The sequence below is a fragment of the Schistosoma haematobium genome, chromosome 2, assembly GCF_000699445.3.
Source record: "Schistosoma haematobium chromosome 2, whole genome shotgun sequence".
Taxonomy (NCBI): Eukaryota; Metazoa; Platyhelminthes; class Trematoda; order Strigeidida; family Schistosomatidae; genus Schistosoma; species Schistosoma haematobium.
In genome coordinates, this window is record NC_067197.1 from 38,329,609 (window position 1) to 38,349,841 (window position 20,233).

General features: G+C 31.5%; 1 protein-coding gene across 1 annotated transcript in view; it reads left to right on the plus strand.

Annotated features, from left to right (window-relative positions):
- PEF1 (peflin or Penta-EF hand domain-containing protein 1) overlaps positions 1–20,233 on the plus strand; it is a 45,444-nt gene that overhangs the window by 14,993 nt on the left and 10,218 nt on the right. Inside the window, exons 3-10 of the mRNA XM_051215146.1 lie at positions 164–291; positions 1,546–1,636; positions 3,807–3,836; positions 6,275–6,417; positions 13,628–13,789; positions 14,519–14,685; positions 15,896–15,932; positions 17,583–17,732. Of these exons, the coding sequence (XP_051068330.1) occupies positions 164–291; positions 1,546–1,636; positions 3,807–3,836; positions 6,275–6,417; positions 13,628–13,789; positions 14,519–14,685; positions 15,896–15,932; positions 17,583–17,732 (908 nt within the window). The remainder of the gene's footprint in view (positions 1–163; positions 292–1,545; positions 1,637–3,806; positions 3,837–6,274; positions 6,418–13,627; positions 13,790–14,518; positions 14,686–15,895; positions 15,933–17,582; positions 17,733–20,233) is intronic.

A 20,233-nucleotide genomic window follows, 5' to 3' on the forward strand; every position in this document is an offset into this window, starting at 1 on the left:
ATACACGTTTTAGTGTTCTGAAGTTGCTTTCCTTGTTACCAGTTTAATTTTACATACTCCACTAAGTTACTAAATATATGTAGTATGGTATGATTCAAGTTATTTGTAGACAGTGATGGAAAGTATTCAGCTAATTAAAAAAATTAATTATTCATTATTTTAGGTTTAGGAGCTGCTCTTCTTATACAAAAATGGTACCGGCGTTATCAAGCACGTCTGGAAGTCAAACGAAGATGCGCTTGGATGATCTATCAGACATTAGAGTATGCAGGCGAACAAAATCATGCAAAGGTAAACCGTGTTATTATAGTTAATATGAATTTACCAAATCGAAAGTAATGATGAACAAAACTCTTCACTCTAAGGTCTGTTTCTTTAAAGGTTACTTCTCTTCAATTAAGTTTTGTAAAGACATATGATAATAAATTTCATAAGTTATTTCTGAACAATGTTCTGTGTTTGCAGTTGAATCCCACAATATATATGTTTGACATATTACAATCATTGTAAGTTCCCTTTTCCGCTTTCGATACATAAATAAGTGAGAAAAGCCGACAAAAATTGGCTGCAATACGTTATATATATATATATATATATATATATATATATATATTGACATAGGGAGAGAATTATGCCTTGTTTCCTAAATTATAAATAATGTACTCAACGAGTATATATTCAGTGATAGAAGACATAGGGTAACGTGGCTCAGAGTTGTTAACCATTGAATAAGTGCATTTACTACTTATCTTACGTTCGATCCTGAGTTTCGAAATCATATCATAACATATTTTTCGTTTGCCACTTCACTCTTTTTTTCGCAAATCATACTGTTTATATCTGGTCTCTTTTACTACTTTCTAATACCATCATTAATTCTACTACTGTGGAATTTATCTCGTTCATCTTATCTCGCTATACCGATACAGTTTGGTAGCTTGACTCAATGCACTTGGATGTTAGATTATATGTTGCACATGACTGATTGATTAAAACTCAAATATCTCACTTATAACCCATTTATTTATCCCATGTAACGTATGTGCAGCAAAATGAATCTTTGCTTAGAATGTATAGTCCTAGTAAGCTGCTTATGAAACTCAAATCCCTTGTCTTTTACGCTCGATATTCTATTATACAATGTGAAATAAATCCATCTTTCATGTATATCACTAAATGAAATAAACTACTCTTGGTATTTTATAGTTTAGGGTTAAGGACTTGCTGCTAGATAAAAAGAAATACCTTGGATTCAATACTCTGTTTGGTCGTGGATCCGCACAGCTGACAAATGTCATACTAAGAAGAAACAGCTGTTCATTGTTTTCAACGGCTGTCTAAATATGATCAGTTCCCCATGTAAACCATAAAATTTGATCAATTTGTAATGAAGTACGATCATCATCATTTATTTATTTATGTATTACATTAATTTGTTAATTTTAATTATTTTTGCTAATAAACTCTCAATTTGTAAAATTTATTTTTTATTAAATTTTTCCCACATTTCATGATTACAATGAATCATAAAAACAAAATGTAAAGCTATACGATCTATTTCATGATCTTATATCACACGCATCCAGTGGAGAAACAGCAAACACCGATGTTAATTCTGACTGTCCACATAGTCCAGGTAAGATAAAATTCCTTTGATAGTTCTAAAGGATTCTATTGAAAAAATAACTGAAATATAATTTCTTCTTTCTAATTTACTCATTATTTAAATTATTTGTTATGAAACCAATGACTAAGAAATATTGAAGAAAATCTAAGGCACTAATTCAAACTTCAAAATTATTTACTTTATCTACATAAACTCATTGAAACCGAGTTGATTTATGTAGAAAAATCAGTGATGATCATTATTTACCTACTGATTTTGTAGTATTATAAAGAATATATATATTTCAATAGTTGAGATCATGAGTCAATCGAAGCTGGACCACCATGGAAAACCTGGGTTCGAATCCTGCGAGGCGGGGTTGTGGGTGTGCACTGCTGAGGAGGCCACAATCAGACGAAACGGCCGTTCACTGCTTCCAAATTTTCCATGATGGTCTAGCTTCAGTTTACTCATGATCTCAACTACTGAAATTACTACAATCTCGACAAAACCCCTTCATATATATGTTTCTTGTTATTAGTCTACACTTATACACAAGGTTTAAAAGAAACTTTGCCAATTAATTGCTGTAATTTTACTAAACGGGGTTGGAAAATCAGAAATATTCCTTGCTTATCACTTATGGCTATATCGAGGCTATCCACACAAGATGTACATATATCAATAAGAAACTGACCAATTGCAATTCTAAATAAGAATGGGCAGATATAAGTAAAACAATACTAAGTGAATTTATACTTCACCCCATCGCACAAGCTAATGGCTATCAGGACTTAGTAGCTATATGCATAACGCGATGCCGTTTGAAGTAAACGGTACTGGATTCGAGTCCCAGGGTGAACATCAATTCTCGGATGTAGGTACATCCGGCTGACGAGTCCCAAATAGGATAAAACGCGTATTCTTTATTCCACAACTAGCCACTATTCATCTTTCGTAAAAAAATAATCCTAAAAAGCTATTTCGAAATTAACTTGAAGGTGATTACAAACAGAGTGACAATTATGTGCATTCATATTAATTAGTAAATAAATCATTGTGTACTGTTAAATTATATACAGATCACATAATAGAATTACATTGTAAAAATCTTATTCACAGATGAAGCATTAGCAATAATTATGTTAGAATCTATAAATAGAAAGTATGTTTCAAATAAATAAACCACAGATTACATGTTTATCTTATAGATTAGATTAGTATGATCTTTATTGATAATTAACTTAATAATAAGATTGTACAAACTTTTGAAAATAAACATAGTATTAGGATTATCTTTTGTTACAAAATGTGATACTTATAGGCTTGATAATAAATGTGTCTAATTATACACCAAATACATCTACATATACAGAAGCACTTTGATTGGTCATAGGATATCATGGAAGGGAAATGAATAACTCACTACACTTAACAATATTTGAATAGAATTCATAATTGATAATCTACACCCCCAAATGCCATGGTCCGATCGACAGAGGCAAGTTTGTTCTACCGCTTGAAATGCTCTCATACGGCCACGAGTATATATATATATATATATATATATATATATATATATATATATATATAATGGTCTTAACCATTGAAATTACTATAATATCCACAAAATCCATCTGATATTAATCAACATATACTCACTAGTGACTGGCTTCATGAGGTATATCCTGGAGTTCTAGTGAGAAGTAATTACCAGTGGAGTTGAACAAGGTCTGTTGTGAGATAGTAACTCATTGAAGACAATGGTGGATGTGTCGTTCAATTTCGTGGATTAGTTGAAGTTAGACATTAACACCGTTGGATGCCGGCTCAGTGATCTAGTGTTTAAGTGCTCGCGCGCAAAACCAGTAGGTCCTGGGTTCGAATCTTGCAGAGGGGAAGGTCGTGGGTGGGCACTGCTGAGGAGTTCTATACTAGGATGAAAAGGCCGTCCAGTGCTTCCAGGTTTTCCATGATGATCTAGCTCCAATTGACTCATAATCCTAACCATTGAAATTACTATAATATCCACAAAACCCATCTGATATATATATATAGACAAAACGAAGGCTTTTTGTTCGGTGTAGATACTAGATATACTTATTGCAAACAGTAAATCTTTTAAAACATTATATGAACTAATCGACAACAATAACAATACAAAACTGATTGTGAAAAAAATTTCCTTTTATTATCTTAGATGTAAGATTTTTAACGATTCCAGAAACTGGTAAGCATTGCTTATGTAACCCACCTGTTGTCAAACCATTTCAATCATGCATGTAGTTTATTTAATTCATCCAACTTTCCATTCTTATTCTTTATTAGCTAACTATTATTGCTTTGTATCATTTATTAGCTTTCTTTATATATAAACAATAAATCCATTGGGTGCTTTTATTCTAACGATTATGAGTGTGACAGCAATTTACCTTTATTGTATGAATGTAATTGTGTCATTAATATTATTATTATTGTTATTTGAAAATCTTATTTTTATAATAGTATTTGTCGGTTATCAGTAAAAGCAATCATACCATACAAGGTTAATCTAAGTATGACTTTGAAACTAGGCATATATTGCGAATTTCTGGGTGTAATTGGAATACGTATACTTGTCACACTTTTCTTGACAAAATAACAACCACGTACAATATTGACAACAGTGAAATATATATATATACTAAAGTAGTCATGTTCCATTGCCTGTTTAACAATTTTAATGGAGTTGAGTTCTATGAGTCGAGTGATGTTATCATGTAGCTATCATTGTCTTTCTGATCAACCGCTTCATCATAAACTTCAGGTAGAAATAAGCTTATCGAATTTTTTTTACATATGACTAACGGCTTATTCTGTCAATCTTGAATTCAATTGACTGTTGAAATGAAAATTTACCTTCAAAATAAGTTTGTTAATTTTCTTCCGAAGGGTAAAAAAATCCTAAAATAAATTTGTAATGATGTATTCTAATGGGAATTCTATGATATACTAAACATATAATACTAAATAAAGCGATTAATAATAACAATAGATGATAATTGCCATCATCCAATTTGATGCATAAATCTTCAGATTTAAAGAATGCATTTTATCAACATACAGAGATATCAGATTAAAAAACCCTCAAAAAGCATAGACTACTGGAGAGTGACTACGTTATGATGTGGATTGGATTTTATTAATAATCTATATTCTGAAAATAATAAAAACAGAATTCACGCCAGTTTACAGGCATGATCAATGTGATAGGAATAGTAACACTAAATGTACAGAACAAACATCTAATAGAAGAAAGTTTTAGGTATACTAATTCAGTAGTTGTTTAAGTAGTATATGCATCATAGCGATCCAATGCATCAGCCGGGAATTTTTAATATTTCTTAAATGGACAGCCTGTTGATTTATGAACGGAGTAATTAAGGTCATTTCGTGCGCCAGATCGAATTAATGATAATTATCTATAACTAGAGAAATTAAAACGAAAACAGAGAGCACGGAACAACAAAGCAGTAATTACCAAAATATACCAAAATGCGTGTGTCATGTGACACAGTGATATACTGTTTATGTTATTCAAATTAGTTAAACTTGCTAGGGACGGTGTTAACATAAAGTGACAGCAAGTAGGTGGTTTTATTTAGGGAATACACTAATAAAAATGACTAAACATTTAAAGTTCCTATAATATCACTTGTGGAATGAGATATACTTACAGGTACTAGAACATTCAATGCATTTTCAGAGGAGCAGTATACTTCGATACAGCGAACAAATAATGGGAGTGATTTTATCATGCGGATAGATTGTGGTAGGTTATTCCAGAGTCTAGAAAATTTACAGGTGAAGTAATTCATATAAAGAGATGATTTAGAATAAGTTTGTTTCACTAGTGAGAAGGAATTACGGATGTCATAATGAGAAGTTTCTGCATATTGAATCACGTGATTGAACGTAAACGTTAGTTTATTAAGTAGTTTGAAGAAAAAGATAAAGTTTAGTTTGAGTCTCCTCTTCCATAAAGGGTCTAGCTCAAGTTTATTACATCTAGAATTATAAGTTAAGGTGCAATCAGCTCCAAGAATACGAAGTTTAAATCGTCTCTGTACTGATTCCAGCATTAATTTATCCTTTATGTGCTCACTGCTAAGAATAAACGTGCAATATTCTAGAAGAGGTTGAGCACAAACTTTGTACATTATATAACAGTTTTTGTGTCATTTCCTCAACCACAATCACTTGAATTCATTTAAACTAATTAACAAACTTTGCTAAAAATTTCCTTACTCTACGTATCCAGCTTACCACTTAAAATAACTTTAGAGAACAGCTATTTAAATTCAGAATAATTAGATAAATTTTATAAAAAAAATATTACCTAAGCTAGATCTATGTACACGAGATCAGATAACCAATTTTACAACGCAGTTGTTATTACAAAGGAATTACAATCAAATCATTATTGATAATTCAATGTTATGATGGTAAAGATTTACAGCTGAAGTAGTGGAGTTGTATATATTGAACTTGATGGTTTAAAGCTCCTCGAAAACTTAATATACCTCAGAGAACATGTCATCATCATAATTCAACGTCGTATGGGAATATATTTTGATATATTTCTCGATTGATAAATTATACTTAATTTATAATTTTTATTGATATTAGACATTGATGAACCGTTAGATTTAAACATTTGGAATGGTGATTGGTTACCATCAATACCGTCAAATTATCAAGGAATAAAGTTGTACTTTCCCATAGATATGAATCAAGTTGCCATGATGATGGAATCATTTGTTAATGGATATGTAAGTATTGTATATTTAATATCAAATATGAAGCTGATAATTATTTATAATACATAACCAGCTATGATAATTATCAATGCCAAGGTTGGACTTCATAGTTTCAGATAACTTGAGCATTGTGTAGAAACGTAGTAATAAATATATTTTTGTTATATTCAAATAAGTAGAAAAATTGTATTTCAGATGTTTTGTGACTTTATATAGGCTACTTTTTTCAAAGTGAGTGAATAACCTAAATAAATTAACACAAGTTTCAATAGTATAAACTTACGTTAATTTATTTCGGTTATATACTTACTCTGAGGAAGTGGTTTACATTAAGTCACAAAACACCAAAAATACAACTTTTCTACTTATTGGGATATAACAAAATTATATTTATTATTAATCAGCTCTGAGTAAAAGTACACTATTCTTGTCATATATATCTACCGTGAAATTCATTGAGCCATTAAGCCAGGTATTTGAAGACAGTTCAAATCTTTATTTTTGTATACAAAGAGCCGATTCAAACGGTATTTTCTATTTCTGTAAGTTGTTTAATAGGTAACATGAGATTTTGTAGAGTTACCAGTTACATAACTAGGGTTCATTTTTCATTGCTTTTATATCAGACTGATCACAGTCATGATATTGCTTTAATTTTCTTCAATTTTCTGTTCATGTTTAATAAAACGATTTGGTGATGAATTTCAAATGTTTAATTGTTGTAAGTGATGGACAGAAGCTATTATGTTGATAAAATCATTAAGTTTCTTATTCATCACATAACTAATATTTCAAGCCTTAAACAAAAAGTGACTGAAAGTAGGTAGGTCGGTCATGCATATCTTTAAAATGGTTCAACATTGTTTATAAAAACCCACACTCATGTTTATTATGAACTTTCAGAAAATAACCAATTTAACACCTAAAGCATGAACAATAAATCTCAAGGGAATTGAATTATGAATTATGCACTTCGAATGTAATTCTTGCATCATACAGAATCAAGTCAATAAATCTTAGAGCAAGTATTTTAAATATTTCTACCACAAAAGATTATTCACAACTCTTTAATAATATCTCAGACTGTGTAGCTAAGAAAACTGTTTTTCGAATCAACCAGGGGGGTAACATTTCTCTCAATGTTTCAAATACACTTAATTGATAAATACCAACTAACATGAAGTAAAAGTCAAAAGTTTCTCATCGACTACTTTCAATTACCTAACATAATTACAATATCTTAAAACTATCCACTAATGATCACATAACTATTATAAAAAGAGATATTTATAAAGACTAGTTCAACTGGAACTGACAAAAATGAATATAATAATTAATATTTATAGGCATTTCAAAACTAATTCTTAGTTTTCATAGAATTTATTCATTAAAAACAAAAAGGTTAACCATATTGAATACTGAGAATAAAAAAGACAACCTTCTCATTCATAATTTCACTACTACATTTCTACAATCTAAACCTATTTTCTAATATAATCTCTATTTATTCACATAATAGATAAAAGACATTCTTTATAAATTTAACTATTCAGTCATTGAATGTAAATAAAAATAATAAACGTTAACTATTTAACTTATTAGGCGTGATCCTAATTAAGATACCATCTGAACTATTACTGTCCATTCTTTTTCGAAATTTTTCTCTTTTCTTTTTTTGAATTCATAATTATTATAAATATAAATTATAAGAGGGAAAATAAAATGTAGTTTGCGTGATAATTGAATCCAGGGAAAATTGTTCCACTCTATTATAAGTAAATATATACCCCAAAGGAAAAACATTAAATCAATTAATTAGCTGAAATTTTGTGTTTGAATCTCTTTTTTGAAAAAAATGTTTATTTTGAATGGTTATATTTATTAAAATCTAACTGTTTTCTTTTACATTAAATCTCCTGGCTATATGCTTGAATTAATGTAGTATACTTGATAAGAGTTTTGTAGAGATTGTGGAAATTGATAGTTTACTTCATAAACTAACCTTTGTTTGAAATATATATCCCATAATAGGAAGAAACGGCCGTCCAGTGCTTCCAGGATTTCCATGGTGGTCTAGCTTCAATTGACTCATGATCTTAACGATTGAAATTACTATAATATCCACAAAATCCATCTGATATTAATCAACATATACTCACTAGTGACTGGCTTCATGAGGTATATCCTGGAGTTCTAGTGAGAAGTAATTACCAGTGGAGTTGAACAAGGTCTGTTGTGAGATAGTAACTCATTGAAGACAATGGTGGATGTGTCGTTCAATTTCGTGGATTAGTTGAAGTTAGACATTAACACCGTTGGATGCCGGCTCAGTGATCTAGTGTTTAAGTGCTCGCGCGCAAAACCAGTAGGTCCTGGGTTCGAATCTTGCAGAGGGGAAGGTCGTGGGTGGGCACTGCTGAGGAGTTCTATACTAGGATGAAAAGGCCGTCCAGTGCTTCCAGGTTTTCCATGATGATCTAGCTCCAATTGACTCATAATCCTAACCATTGAAATTACTATAATATCCACAAAACCCATCTGATATATCAATGAATGTACTCAATGATTCAAAACAAAACAATCTCAGAGAAAATTAAATGTTTTGGTTTTGGTCCCCAGAAAATTAGGGGATACACAATGTTGAAGAGTCTTTCACTACGATAGTTATCTTCTACTTCCTGCCTTTCAATAAGTTTTATTAAGGTCATTTCATATAACCATAACGTTATATTATTGTCGATATTCAAATGATGTAAGAAACGTATTCATTTCTGCATAATATAAAATATAGAAACTTGCAAACTAAGATGTTTTCTAGCTTATACGTTAATATAATCGATTATGAAGTACATAAATCTGCCTAGAGTGATGTAGACATTTTAGTAAAAAAATAATTTGAATGTCACCTCATGCTTTTAGTTCTATAGTTCCCGAATTCCATGGTATATTTTGAGAGATAGACCGGCAATCTATTGACAAGAACATTCATTTTCATTTTAACTCTTGGACATAACTAAATGAAATAAGAAAATAGATTTGATCAATTTTATTTGGCTAGAATTTTGATAATCTTATGGCTTAAACTAATTTCGTGTACCTAGAAATGAATATTTAAAAAATATGGAATTGTTGTTATAGTTCATTTGAGTTATCAGGCATGAATACACTCAGTTCACAGTTACAAATGTTTATTTTATGTCGGTAGAAAATATAGTGATAACTGTTGCTAGAAAATATCAAATTGTGGGCCCGATTCACTTGATTTTTAAGAGATTTATTCTGCCTTTATTTTAGCACCACAATTATTTACATCAACATTTAGATTGTGAGTATAGGGGTTGTGGAGATTGCTAAGTTTTTTTGATTGAGATCATGAACCGATTGATGTTAGACCACCATTGAAAACCTGGAGGCACTGGACGGCCGTTTCGTCCTATTGTGGGACTCCTCAGCAGCGTGCATCCACGATCCCGCACGAGGGATTCGAACCCAGGGCCTTCGGTCGCGCAATTTCGTGGATTGGTTGATGTTAGACACTATCACAATTGGATGCCGGCTCAGTGGTCCAGTTGGTTTAGCGTTCACGCGCGCGAGATTGGGGACCTTGGGTTAGAATCCCGTGAGCGGGATCGTAGATGCGCACTGCTGAGAAGTCCCACAATAGGACGAAATGGCCGTCCAGGCCTTCCAGGTTTCCGAAGGTGGTCTAACATCAATCGGTTCATGATCTCAATCAAAAACTTAATGATCTCCACAACCCCTATACTAGTAAACAAATTATATGATTGAAGTATTGATAACTACGAAAAATTTCCTCTCTTAGTAGGACATTCTTCAGAGTAATTCATTTTACTTGATGAATATATTTTGAAAAAAAAATTACCTTTTCAGTTTATATTTTTAATTTGTGGTCAATGTCATACTACTGAAATTAAAAACGAAGACTATGAAACTAAATGCAATTTAAGTAGATCGGTATAAAATGTTTCAGTACATGTTATATCATATAGTCATAATATTGACTTGAGTCCTGGTACATAACTTTTATAATGCTAACCTGTTGTATTAAAATTTACTGACAATAACCTGGAAATAAATTTTACTGGTGATCTAACATCGATCGATTTATGATCTCAATTAAAACTTAACAATCTTTACAACCCTATACTGAGAAATATGGCTACTAGTTCAAGTGACTTAACATAGCGCGCACTATGTTTTGACCTTCATTGATAAGTGACAAGAACTCCTGAAACTCGGTATTGTGTTATTTGACATTTATCATCAAGATTTACCTATAATCTTGAGGAATCTGGTGGTACCAAATACGCGTCATCAATTTTCTCAGTCTCAGTTGTTACTACCTACCTATTCATATTGATTTGGATGTTTACATACTAGTCGAATAAACAAATTGTTAACCAGGTTTTCTAACATGTGGAAAACAAATATCATAGGTATGATCTAGTCTATTCACTTTATTTATATCATCAGTTGTTGACTTTACATTCTGTGGTTCTATTTTCGTAGTGATAATGAAGAAATCAATCACAATTATTTGATAGAAGTAACTTATTAAATACACATATTTAAAAGATTTAGTTGTCTTTTTAATCAAACTTCTTTTTGATTTTATAAGAATAAGTTGGTATCTAAATACAACACATCGGTTTAACCATTCAGAATAAAAAAGGGGTAATGATCAAAGATTAGCAAACTTTTTATTACCTCTTTTAATTGATATTTGGGTTGTTTGTTTGTTTTGTTTCGTTTTCTCATTATATTCACACCCAAATTAGTGATTTTATTTAAAACTAAACATTATGGTATGATTGATATATTGCCTTGACCTAAAATGTTTCCAAAGGTTCACATTTCAAGATGAATTTATTCTAGCTTAATGTAAGCAAGTTCATAGTTGAAGTTTACATTCAGTACCTTGATAATAAAGTCTGTAACTCGTAATAATATCAACCATCTGAAAATTTAAGTATAAACTTTATTAAAAATAATATCAGCAAATGAATACCTTGGAATCCAAGGAGTACTGAACAAATTTTATATCCTAGTGAAATATTTTTCAGTAGTTCCCACAAACGATCCTAAGTCAACCAGTTACAACGTAGAACCAGGCACATATATGCATCGGTCCAAGTTGCTATACCTCAGTAGCACAGCAAGACAAACACCGGATTCATAGAAGCAGTTAACTCAACGATGTAATATATAAAAGAAAGGTTTTATGTAAGGATATAGTACAGAAAGAAAGATATGAAACGATTTTAATCTCATAGTTTAAGGGAAGACAGAGAGTGTATACACCTACGCCATTGTGATCGATTCTGAGTCATGTCACTCAGAGTCTCCTGAACAAAATACAAAATCCAGGATATTCATATTTCATGAGGTCCATGATGTTTAAACCACTGAATGATTATCTAGTATTGAATTACAATTTCATTGAGGAGTTGCTTTCAATTGTCATAATTAGTAAATACAAATTTATTATTAATCACCTAGTTTGTAGAGATATGTTTAATTTATGCATAATTTTTATCCCGGAACTATTCTCAACTAGAAAGCTCTATAAAAGTCATAACTAGAACTGCTTTGAATACTTTCTGACTCACTAATTATGTTATACTGAACATCAAAATCAACATGCACAGAAATTTATGCAACAATCAGATAATAATCATGTATTCGTAATTGTCTAGTCCTATGGTGAACTTCTTGAAGCTTTTAACAGAAAACTATCACTTGTACAATCAATTTATGATATACAATCATGAGATAGTGGATATGTATCTAACTGTCAGATGTTTCCATAGTTTATTCAGATTCTAATTTCAGGATTATTTGTTTGTTTTTTATCCATCAATGCATTTTCAATAATACCGTTGAACAGTATTTTTCTTTCTTTTAATAATAATGATGAATATATCATCATAAGCTAATTTATATTATTTAGCGAAATATCATCATTTTTAATGAAATCCAATTGGTATTATCATTCAATATCATATTGCTAAAAACAGTTCAACCGTATGGCTATATGACATTATATTAAGTAGCCTAGATCGATTTACTTCTAGATAATAGCGAAAATAAAAACAATGGTATCCCAAACTTGACATTGATCTGTTACCTAAAATTTGACAAAGTTGATTTCTTTAGTTACTTGAAGAAACAAGATAAATTTAATAGCTATGTCATATAATGCTTCCAGCGCATTAGTGGTCCTGTAGTGAATGAGAACACACATGAAGGATAACCAAATGTATTTGAATACGAAATTACAGAGTTATTTGGTAAAATGTGAATACCATACGCTCAGTACTTCATTTGCAGAATGTTTATTATTTGTCTCCGACTTTGTTGTTCCTTCAGTTTCATAGCCATCACTCTCTGTTTCCGTTCTCTTCTACTTGATCTTCGCAAACTTCTACTGCCAGGTATCCCACTTTCGATTGATGTTATGTGCTACTTACATCTGTCAACATAAGTGGCACACTCCACAATGCTACACAAGAATAAACCCATTAGTTTCAGGTCTTTTAATGGGTATAAAGCTCTATCAATTACTGATGTTTGAATCTAGCAATTCACATTTTTCAACTTTGGTTAGTTCAAAATAAAGCGAGACGATTCAATACTGTCATTTAGTCATTATATATTTCAGCAAACCCCTATATGAATCGATTTATTTTTCAATGAGGAAAACGTGACTACTAAATGTGTATTATTGTGCTTTTAATCATGTCGTATCTATTTTTCTTCGCATAATTATTCACTCCTGTCAATGTACATATTCTGGATAGATTTGTGTGTTGATCGATATGTCTTTTACTGATTTATCTTATTCATCGTCTATTTGAACTATACTTAAACCCAAGCAATAATACACAAACTGATTTTGGCAAAGATGTCTAATTTCTAATCCATCAATTCATTCACTCGCATGACCTTCATGATGATGAGGATATGTGATTTATAATATTCTTGGAACACTGTATACAACCTCGTATTTTACGTCTCTGTTGTATTAGCTACACAATTTTCAAACTTAAGTATGACAAACGAAACAAATCCGAGAACAAAAACTACTGAAGTCACATAGATATTATAATATCTAACAATATCCCATAACTTTTTACCTTAATATTAAAAATCTACCTTTACTCCCCTATGAAAACAATTATTTTTCTGATAATATTTTCAGCAACTTCACGCAAGATATGTATTTCAAGTTTTATGCGAATCCAGACAATGTATCATGTCACGTCCAAATATTCAAATGGCATCAACATCAATATCTCGACATATTACCGTTGTTGGTGATCTACATGGACAATATAGTGACCTCCAAATTATTTTATATAAAGTTAGTATGATGTGGATAATCTCACTGTAACTAATGCTTTAAGCATATCGATCTATTCTAGTCAATTTTTTCATGAATGGTATCAATGAAAAGATGAAATAATCATAACTGAGGTAGTCATAATAGTTAGTTAGGATTCTGTAGACTACTTGGACTATATTCAATAGAATAGTAGAATCAAATATAATATAAAATTTGTGATCTTTTGAAATCTCCATTTTGTTTAGATGTGCAACTTAATTTTTCATATAATGACGATAAAGATCTTCAACTCATTTGAATGCATTTGACGTTGTATTCTCTGACCTAGATGATTTAATTGTTCTGGACAACATCATCAACGTCTACTTCATTTAAAAGTTAATTTTTCAGTTGTTCAATATGTGTTATATTAGTTTATTATGATCTTCCTGATATAGCATTCAAAAAGCACTATTTTTTATATTAATTTGATTACACCCGTAAACAACCCTCAACAATTTATGGATATCGTAGTTGCTTTTACCAAGTGACTCAGTTCTCATAATTATTGAACTGGACGTGTTTTTGTAATAGTAAACCATAACAAATCACATTCATACCACTATCAAAATTGATTTTTATACTGTCAACGTTCTTTGATATATTGACTTAAGAAGTATTCATTACATATATAAATGTCCTATAGAAGCATGGTTTATTCTCTGTCTGATGTACACATATGTTTGCTTTATATCCATATTGTTTTAGAACGGGATGCCAGATGTAACGAATCCTTACGTATTCAATGGCGATTTTGTTGATAGAGGTAGAAAATCTGTAGAAACATTATTAACTATCTTATGTTTAATGTTGGTTCGACCAACTTCAGTATTTATAAATAGAGGCAACCATGAAGATCTTTATGTAAACTGTCAGTAAGTCATAAATGTTTAGTTATTTAATTGTCGTTATCAGTGACTAGGTAGTTAAAAGTATTATACGAAGATTGCTTGAGTCATGACTTAAATAACCATTGCTAACCAAAGGTATATGGTAATTGTTCTGTACTTTTAAGTGTAATACTCAAATTCGTGTACTCACAATCTCTCCACGGATTAAAACTAGGACTCTCGCGTCTCTCAGTGAGCTTGTTATCCTTTGATCACTTGATTAGAATCAAAAATCCCACATTTCTAACCTCAGCCACTTCATGATAGTCCCATTGCTCCAATGTATAGAGCTCCTGGATCCGATCCCTATTCGACTCGTAGGTGTGTCATGCTACATGATCTCATAATAAGAAGAAACGATCTCTATCTCATTAGGACCAGTCCGCTCATAATAGTAGTATGACTGTTTAGGAATCATGTCTCCCATTATCATTTAACATGGATAAAAAGTCTTTGAGCCATGAAGTTACAAGTTTATCTGAATTATTGATGGAAATACAAATATGTTTCAAATAGTCAGTTGACACTTGTAGACAAGTGTTCGTTCAATATTTTCTCCTTAATTTTTTCACTAGTCATTCATTCCGTAACCTTAGTTCAACTTTTGTTAGTTATTAATATTGGTCTTTAATAATAGCGCTTACTAGTTGAGAAAGATCACTTGGTTAACATACACAATAATCGTCATTAGTTCTTGAGAAATTTAATTCTATCTGAGTCTCTTCAGTTGTGTGCCAGCATCTCAGTGCTGATGTCTACATAAGGACTATGACCCAAAATATTTTTTGCTCTAAATAATAACACATCATCTACTGAGTTTTTGAGTTTCGATAGTTAATAACTTGTTTAACGCGTGTAAAATTATTAGCAAGGGTTTGTACTTTCCCGATTTTTGAGGTGCATCTGCCTGATGAGTCCCTAAAAAGATGAAATATGCATTTTGAATTTTATTGCTTCTAATCGTTTACTAATTCTCTTCAGTTACTTTACTGATTCAGAAATTATCGAGACCCTTATCCAACTTTTTCTGTTTAGATTGGACCTATTTACGACATCAAATGTAGACCACATTTCTATCATAATCTTGATCTAAATAGATAATGAATTGATTTTGTAATTGTTGTCTGGAGAACGGCGAAATCTCTCTCTACATTTTTCATCTTTAAATATTTTCAATTTCTTTTTTCTCTTCTAGATATGGATTTATAAAGGAAATTCAAAAGAAGTATAAAGTAAGCATATATGAAACTGGATACATCAGTTTATTTCTGATCTAGTATTGTTGTTGTTGTATACGTATCTTCAGAATTATTATTTCATATTATATCATTCAGTTACATAATAGCTAATCAAGTTTCTTTTCAAATAGCTCAAATAACAATGTCTAGTTTAACGTTTTTATGCCATAGTAATACCAGAGTGGACATCAACTCTGAGATGCAGACACATCTAGCTGACAAGTCCCAACTAGGACGAAACACGCGTCCTGGATTCCACTGCTAGCCACTATCCATCTTTACTTATAATGATAAGTTCACCTATAATGTTATATGTGTAACTAACGAATATACTAAATGATGATTTTATGAACATTAATGAGTTTCAAATAAATTATTGTCAACTATTAAGAAAAACAAAAAATAAACCTTGAATATGAAAATATATGCTCACAGGCTGGTATGTTGCATCAATATTTTAACAAGATTACAATCAGAAAGCTTTGAAAAACAAACAAACTCCCTAGAATTACTAAACTCTAACATTTATCAGTACTTTATGAAGAAATACTTTTGAGGTATTCAAACCCTCTAGTTATTTGTTAAAAAGGGACTTCACATTCAGATCTTTTTTTTCGGAGAAACTCCCCAATTCATCCTTAAACGTATAATTTTGCTGAAAACTATTGTTCCATATACTTGTGGTATAAATTAATAATAAATGCATTTCATTATTATAATTAAGTCACATCAATAAATAAATAAAATAAAGTCTATAACAAATTCGTTGTCTTTTAAAATATTATAACAACTTAAAACTTGTCTTTCAACTTTAAACACTCATCCAGTACATTATGTTATATTAGCAAATTACTATTCACGATCAAATGTGATGGCGAAACTCTGGAATCTTTCACGTACCTGGGAAGCATCATTGATAAACAAGGAGGATCAAATGCAGACGTAAAGGCGAGGATTGGCAAAGCAAGGGCCGCATTCCTACAATTGAGGAACATATGGAACTCAAAACAACTGTCAACCAACATCAAAGTCATAATCTTCAATATGAACGTCAAGACAGTTCTAGTGTACGGAGCTGAAACTTTGATAACTACTACGACCAACATCAAGACAGTACAAGTATTTATAAATAGTTGTCTACGCAAGATACTAAACATTCATTGGCCGGAAACCATCAGCAACAACCTACTGTGGGAGAGAACAAACCAGCTTCCAGCTGAAGAGGAAATTAGGGAAAGACTCTGGAGTTGGATAGGATATACATCACGCAAATCACCAAACTGCATCACGAGGCCTGTATTAACTTGGAATCCTGAAGGGAAGTGGAAAAGCGGAAGGCCAAAGAACACATTACGTTGGGAAGTAGTATTAGATATGAAAAGGAAGAATAACAACTGGAAAGAGCTGGGGAGGATTACTCAGGACAGGATTGGTTGGAGAGTGCTGGTGGGCAGCCTATACTCCTCCACGAGGAGTAATAGGTGTAAGTCAGTAAGTAATTCAAGATGCAAAATTTGATGTTGAATTTTGTTTATACCGTTTATTGGTTCGTTGCATGTATTCATGGTTATTGTTATATTAAAAAGTATGAAGAGCGTATTATATATATTTGAATATATGAATATTTTATTTCTATTTGTTTAGTCTTCAGCTGGTATGCTAGTGAAATGTTTTGCAGAATTTTATCGTTATCTTCCGGTGGCCACATTAATTGACGATAAAATTTTTGTCTGTCATGGTGGTATATCAGATGAAACTGATTTGAACACATTAGGAGATTTAAACAGATTCTCAGTAAGTTTTAATGTTTCCATAGCCTATAAATAAAATCTATTGATGACAAACGATGATGTTTAGTGAAATATACAACTTAGAAATAAAAACAGCAATACGAATTGTGTCTACAATATGCATATCTCAGACAATTTTGTGACCAGATTATCTGAGCGAATGAATATGGCAAATGGTATTTCAGCTAAAATCTGTGAATAATAGGTGATCCAATATTTGTAAAAGAATCTATAAAATACAAGTAAATAGATATGCACATACGTACCATTATGTACATATTTATAATGACATTTAAAGACACTAATGATGAATTAACAAAACTATATGAAAATGTACAAGATAACCAATAAGAATAACATCGTCTATCTATGGAGAAGCTAGAATAATTTACCCAGGGCTGTAATTTCTCGTTTAAGATAAGTAAGAAGTTTTAATCGATATGGGGTTTTTCATGAATAGTTTAGTGATATTTTTTACCTGTTTGTTTGTTTAATAACACAGTAACTTTGTTAAATCATAGTATCACTAATTTTCTCGATAGTGGAGCTATGGCTAAATGATTAAAGCTTTTAACTTTCAGTCAATTAATTGTCAGTTCATACTTTTCTACACCGCCTACTTCAGTTTGGGCAAACGAGTAGTATCATTTACTTCACAATATTTAGTTGGAAGACAGTTACATGAATTTATACCTGGTAAATAAGGTAAATAAGTAATATAAATACTCCATTCATCTATAGTGTTTACAGTTCTATGGTGTCCCAATAGTTGAAATTTCTTTATTCTAATAACATAAAGATATATATAAATATATAAAGCATTACGTATTAACTTTATTACTCTTCCTTGATAAATACCGTCAATTTTTACTAACTTGCCGTATCATACATGCAAGAAACTGTCTTTATTTTTTAACATGTATGGTAGATTTGTTGCATTACACCCCATTGTATACATGACATAATATCTAATTAGATATTAGCTAAAGTTTTATAGGAAAAAGTTAACTAACAACAAAAAAGCAATAAGCGTATTACTTCACTTTACACGATTGTCTACGTTTTCTATAGTTTACATTTACATTTTACAAGTTCTGAATTTGAAAGAAGCATTTAATTTATACAAAGTGACATATGGCTTCTGATTATAACTTTCATTCACTGTGAGACTGGTTCAGGATTCATACTGATTTATTCATAATCTATAATATAGGTGATACATTAGAAATCTAAAAATAATGAGTGAGAAGTCGTGACCAATGAAGTTTAACCATATCTGTTATGAGGCAGTAACTCACTGAGGATAATGGTGGACGGTCGCTCAATATCGTGGATTGGTGGAAGTTAGAAATTAGCACTGTTGAATGCCAGCTCAATGGTCTAGAGGTTAAGTGTTCGAGTGCGAGACCGAAGGTCCTGGGTTCGAGTCTCATGTTCAAGATCGTGGATGCACACTGATGAGGAGTCCCAAAGTACGACGAAACGGCCACTCAGTGCTTTCAGATTTTTCGTGGTGGTCTAACATTGATCCATTCATGATATCAATCTAAAATGCCAATAGTTTGAATAAAAATAGAGAACATTATCATGATAAATGGATCAGAAGTAACGATTTGTATGTTAAGAACAAAGAAAAGAAATATTTTCGTCAATGTAAAGGTTTTCCATACACATGACAGAAATTGATCGCCGTTGTGATTTTTAACAGCCTCTTGTGTTTATAAATAATGTGTGACATGGCATCCGTGATGACGGAATGTCAAAACTATGACCAATTTATAGCAGACGAGGTTTTAAGACAAAAATATACAATGAGTTATCATCTCCGCTTTATCCTTTAAGCACATGTAACTAAGCCTTGAGACAAACTAGATAGCTTTGCTTAAGAATTAAGACAATCCTTTTTGGGACATCAATAATCAAGTGAAGTCTGTAAATTCCCTTAGCTTTCTGAAGTCAGATATTACAAATGGATCGAAGAGGATTCATCATTTCAGTGTTTTAAAACCTATGTTTTGTGGCTAAACTAGCATGATGATGGTGCAAAAGCTAGTCCAAACCACCACTACTCTTTATACCACCTTTCTTGCAAGAATTGATGTTGTCACCTATGTCACAATCAACGATGAAATGGATACACGAAATTCTTGACTAGTCTTGACGTCTCACCACTAAGAGTGGGTGCAACCATAGTTTCTCTGAGTCTTGTGAAAGTATTTTCGACTTGGAAGATAAAAATCATGACGTATTTACAGATTCTGATCGTTAGCTGAATATAGGCGACTCAGGTGATTTATATTACATTAAAAATATGGATGATATCAGCTCTGCACGCAAAGTATGAACATCCTTTTCCAGATTATATGTTCACCATCGCGTCAATAGTGGACATCAAGGACTTTGTCAACAAGTTAATCCTGAAACCTGCCAGAGGTTTGTTGCTTTTCTGATCAATCTTTTCTAATCCCCTACTTTGATTGTGACGAAGCAGCGTCACTGCAGAGA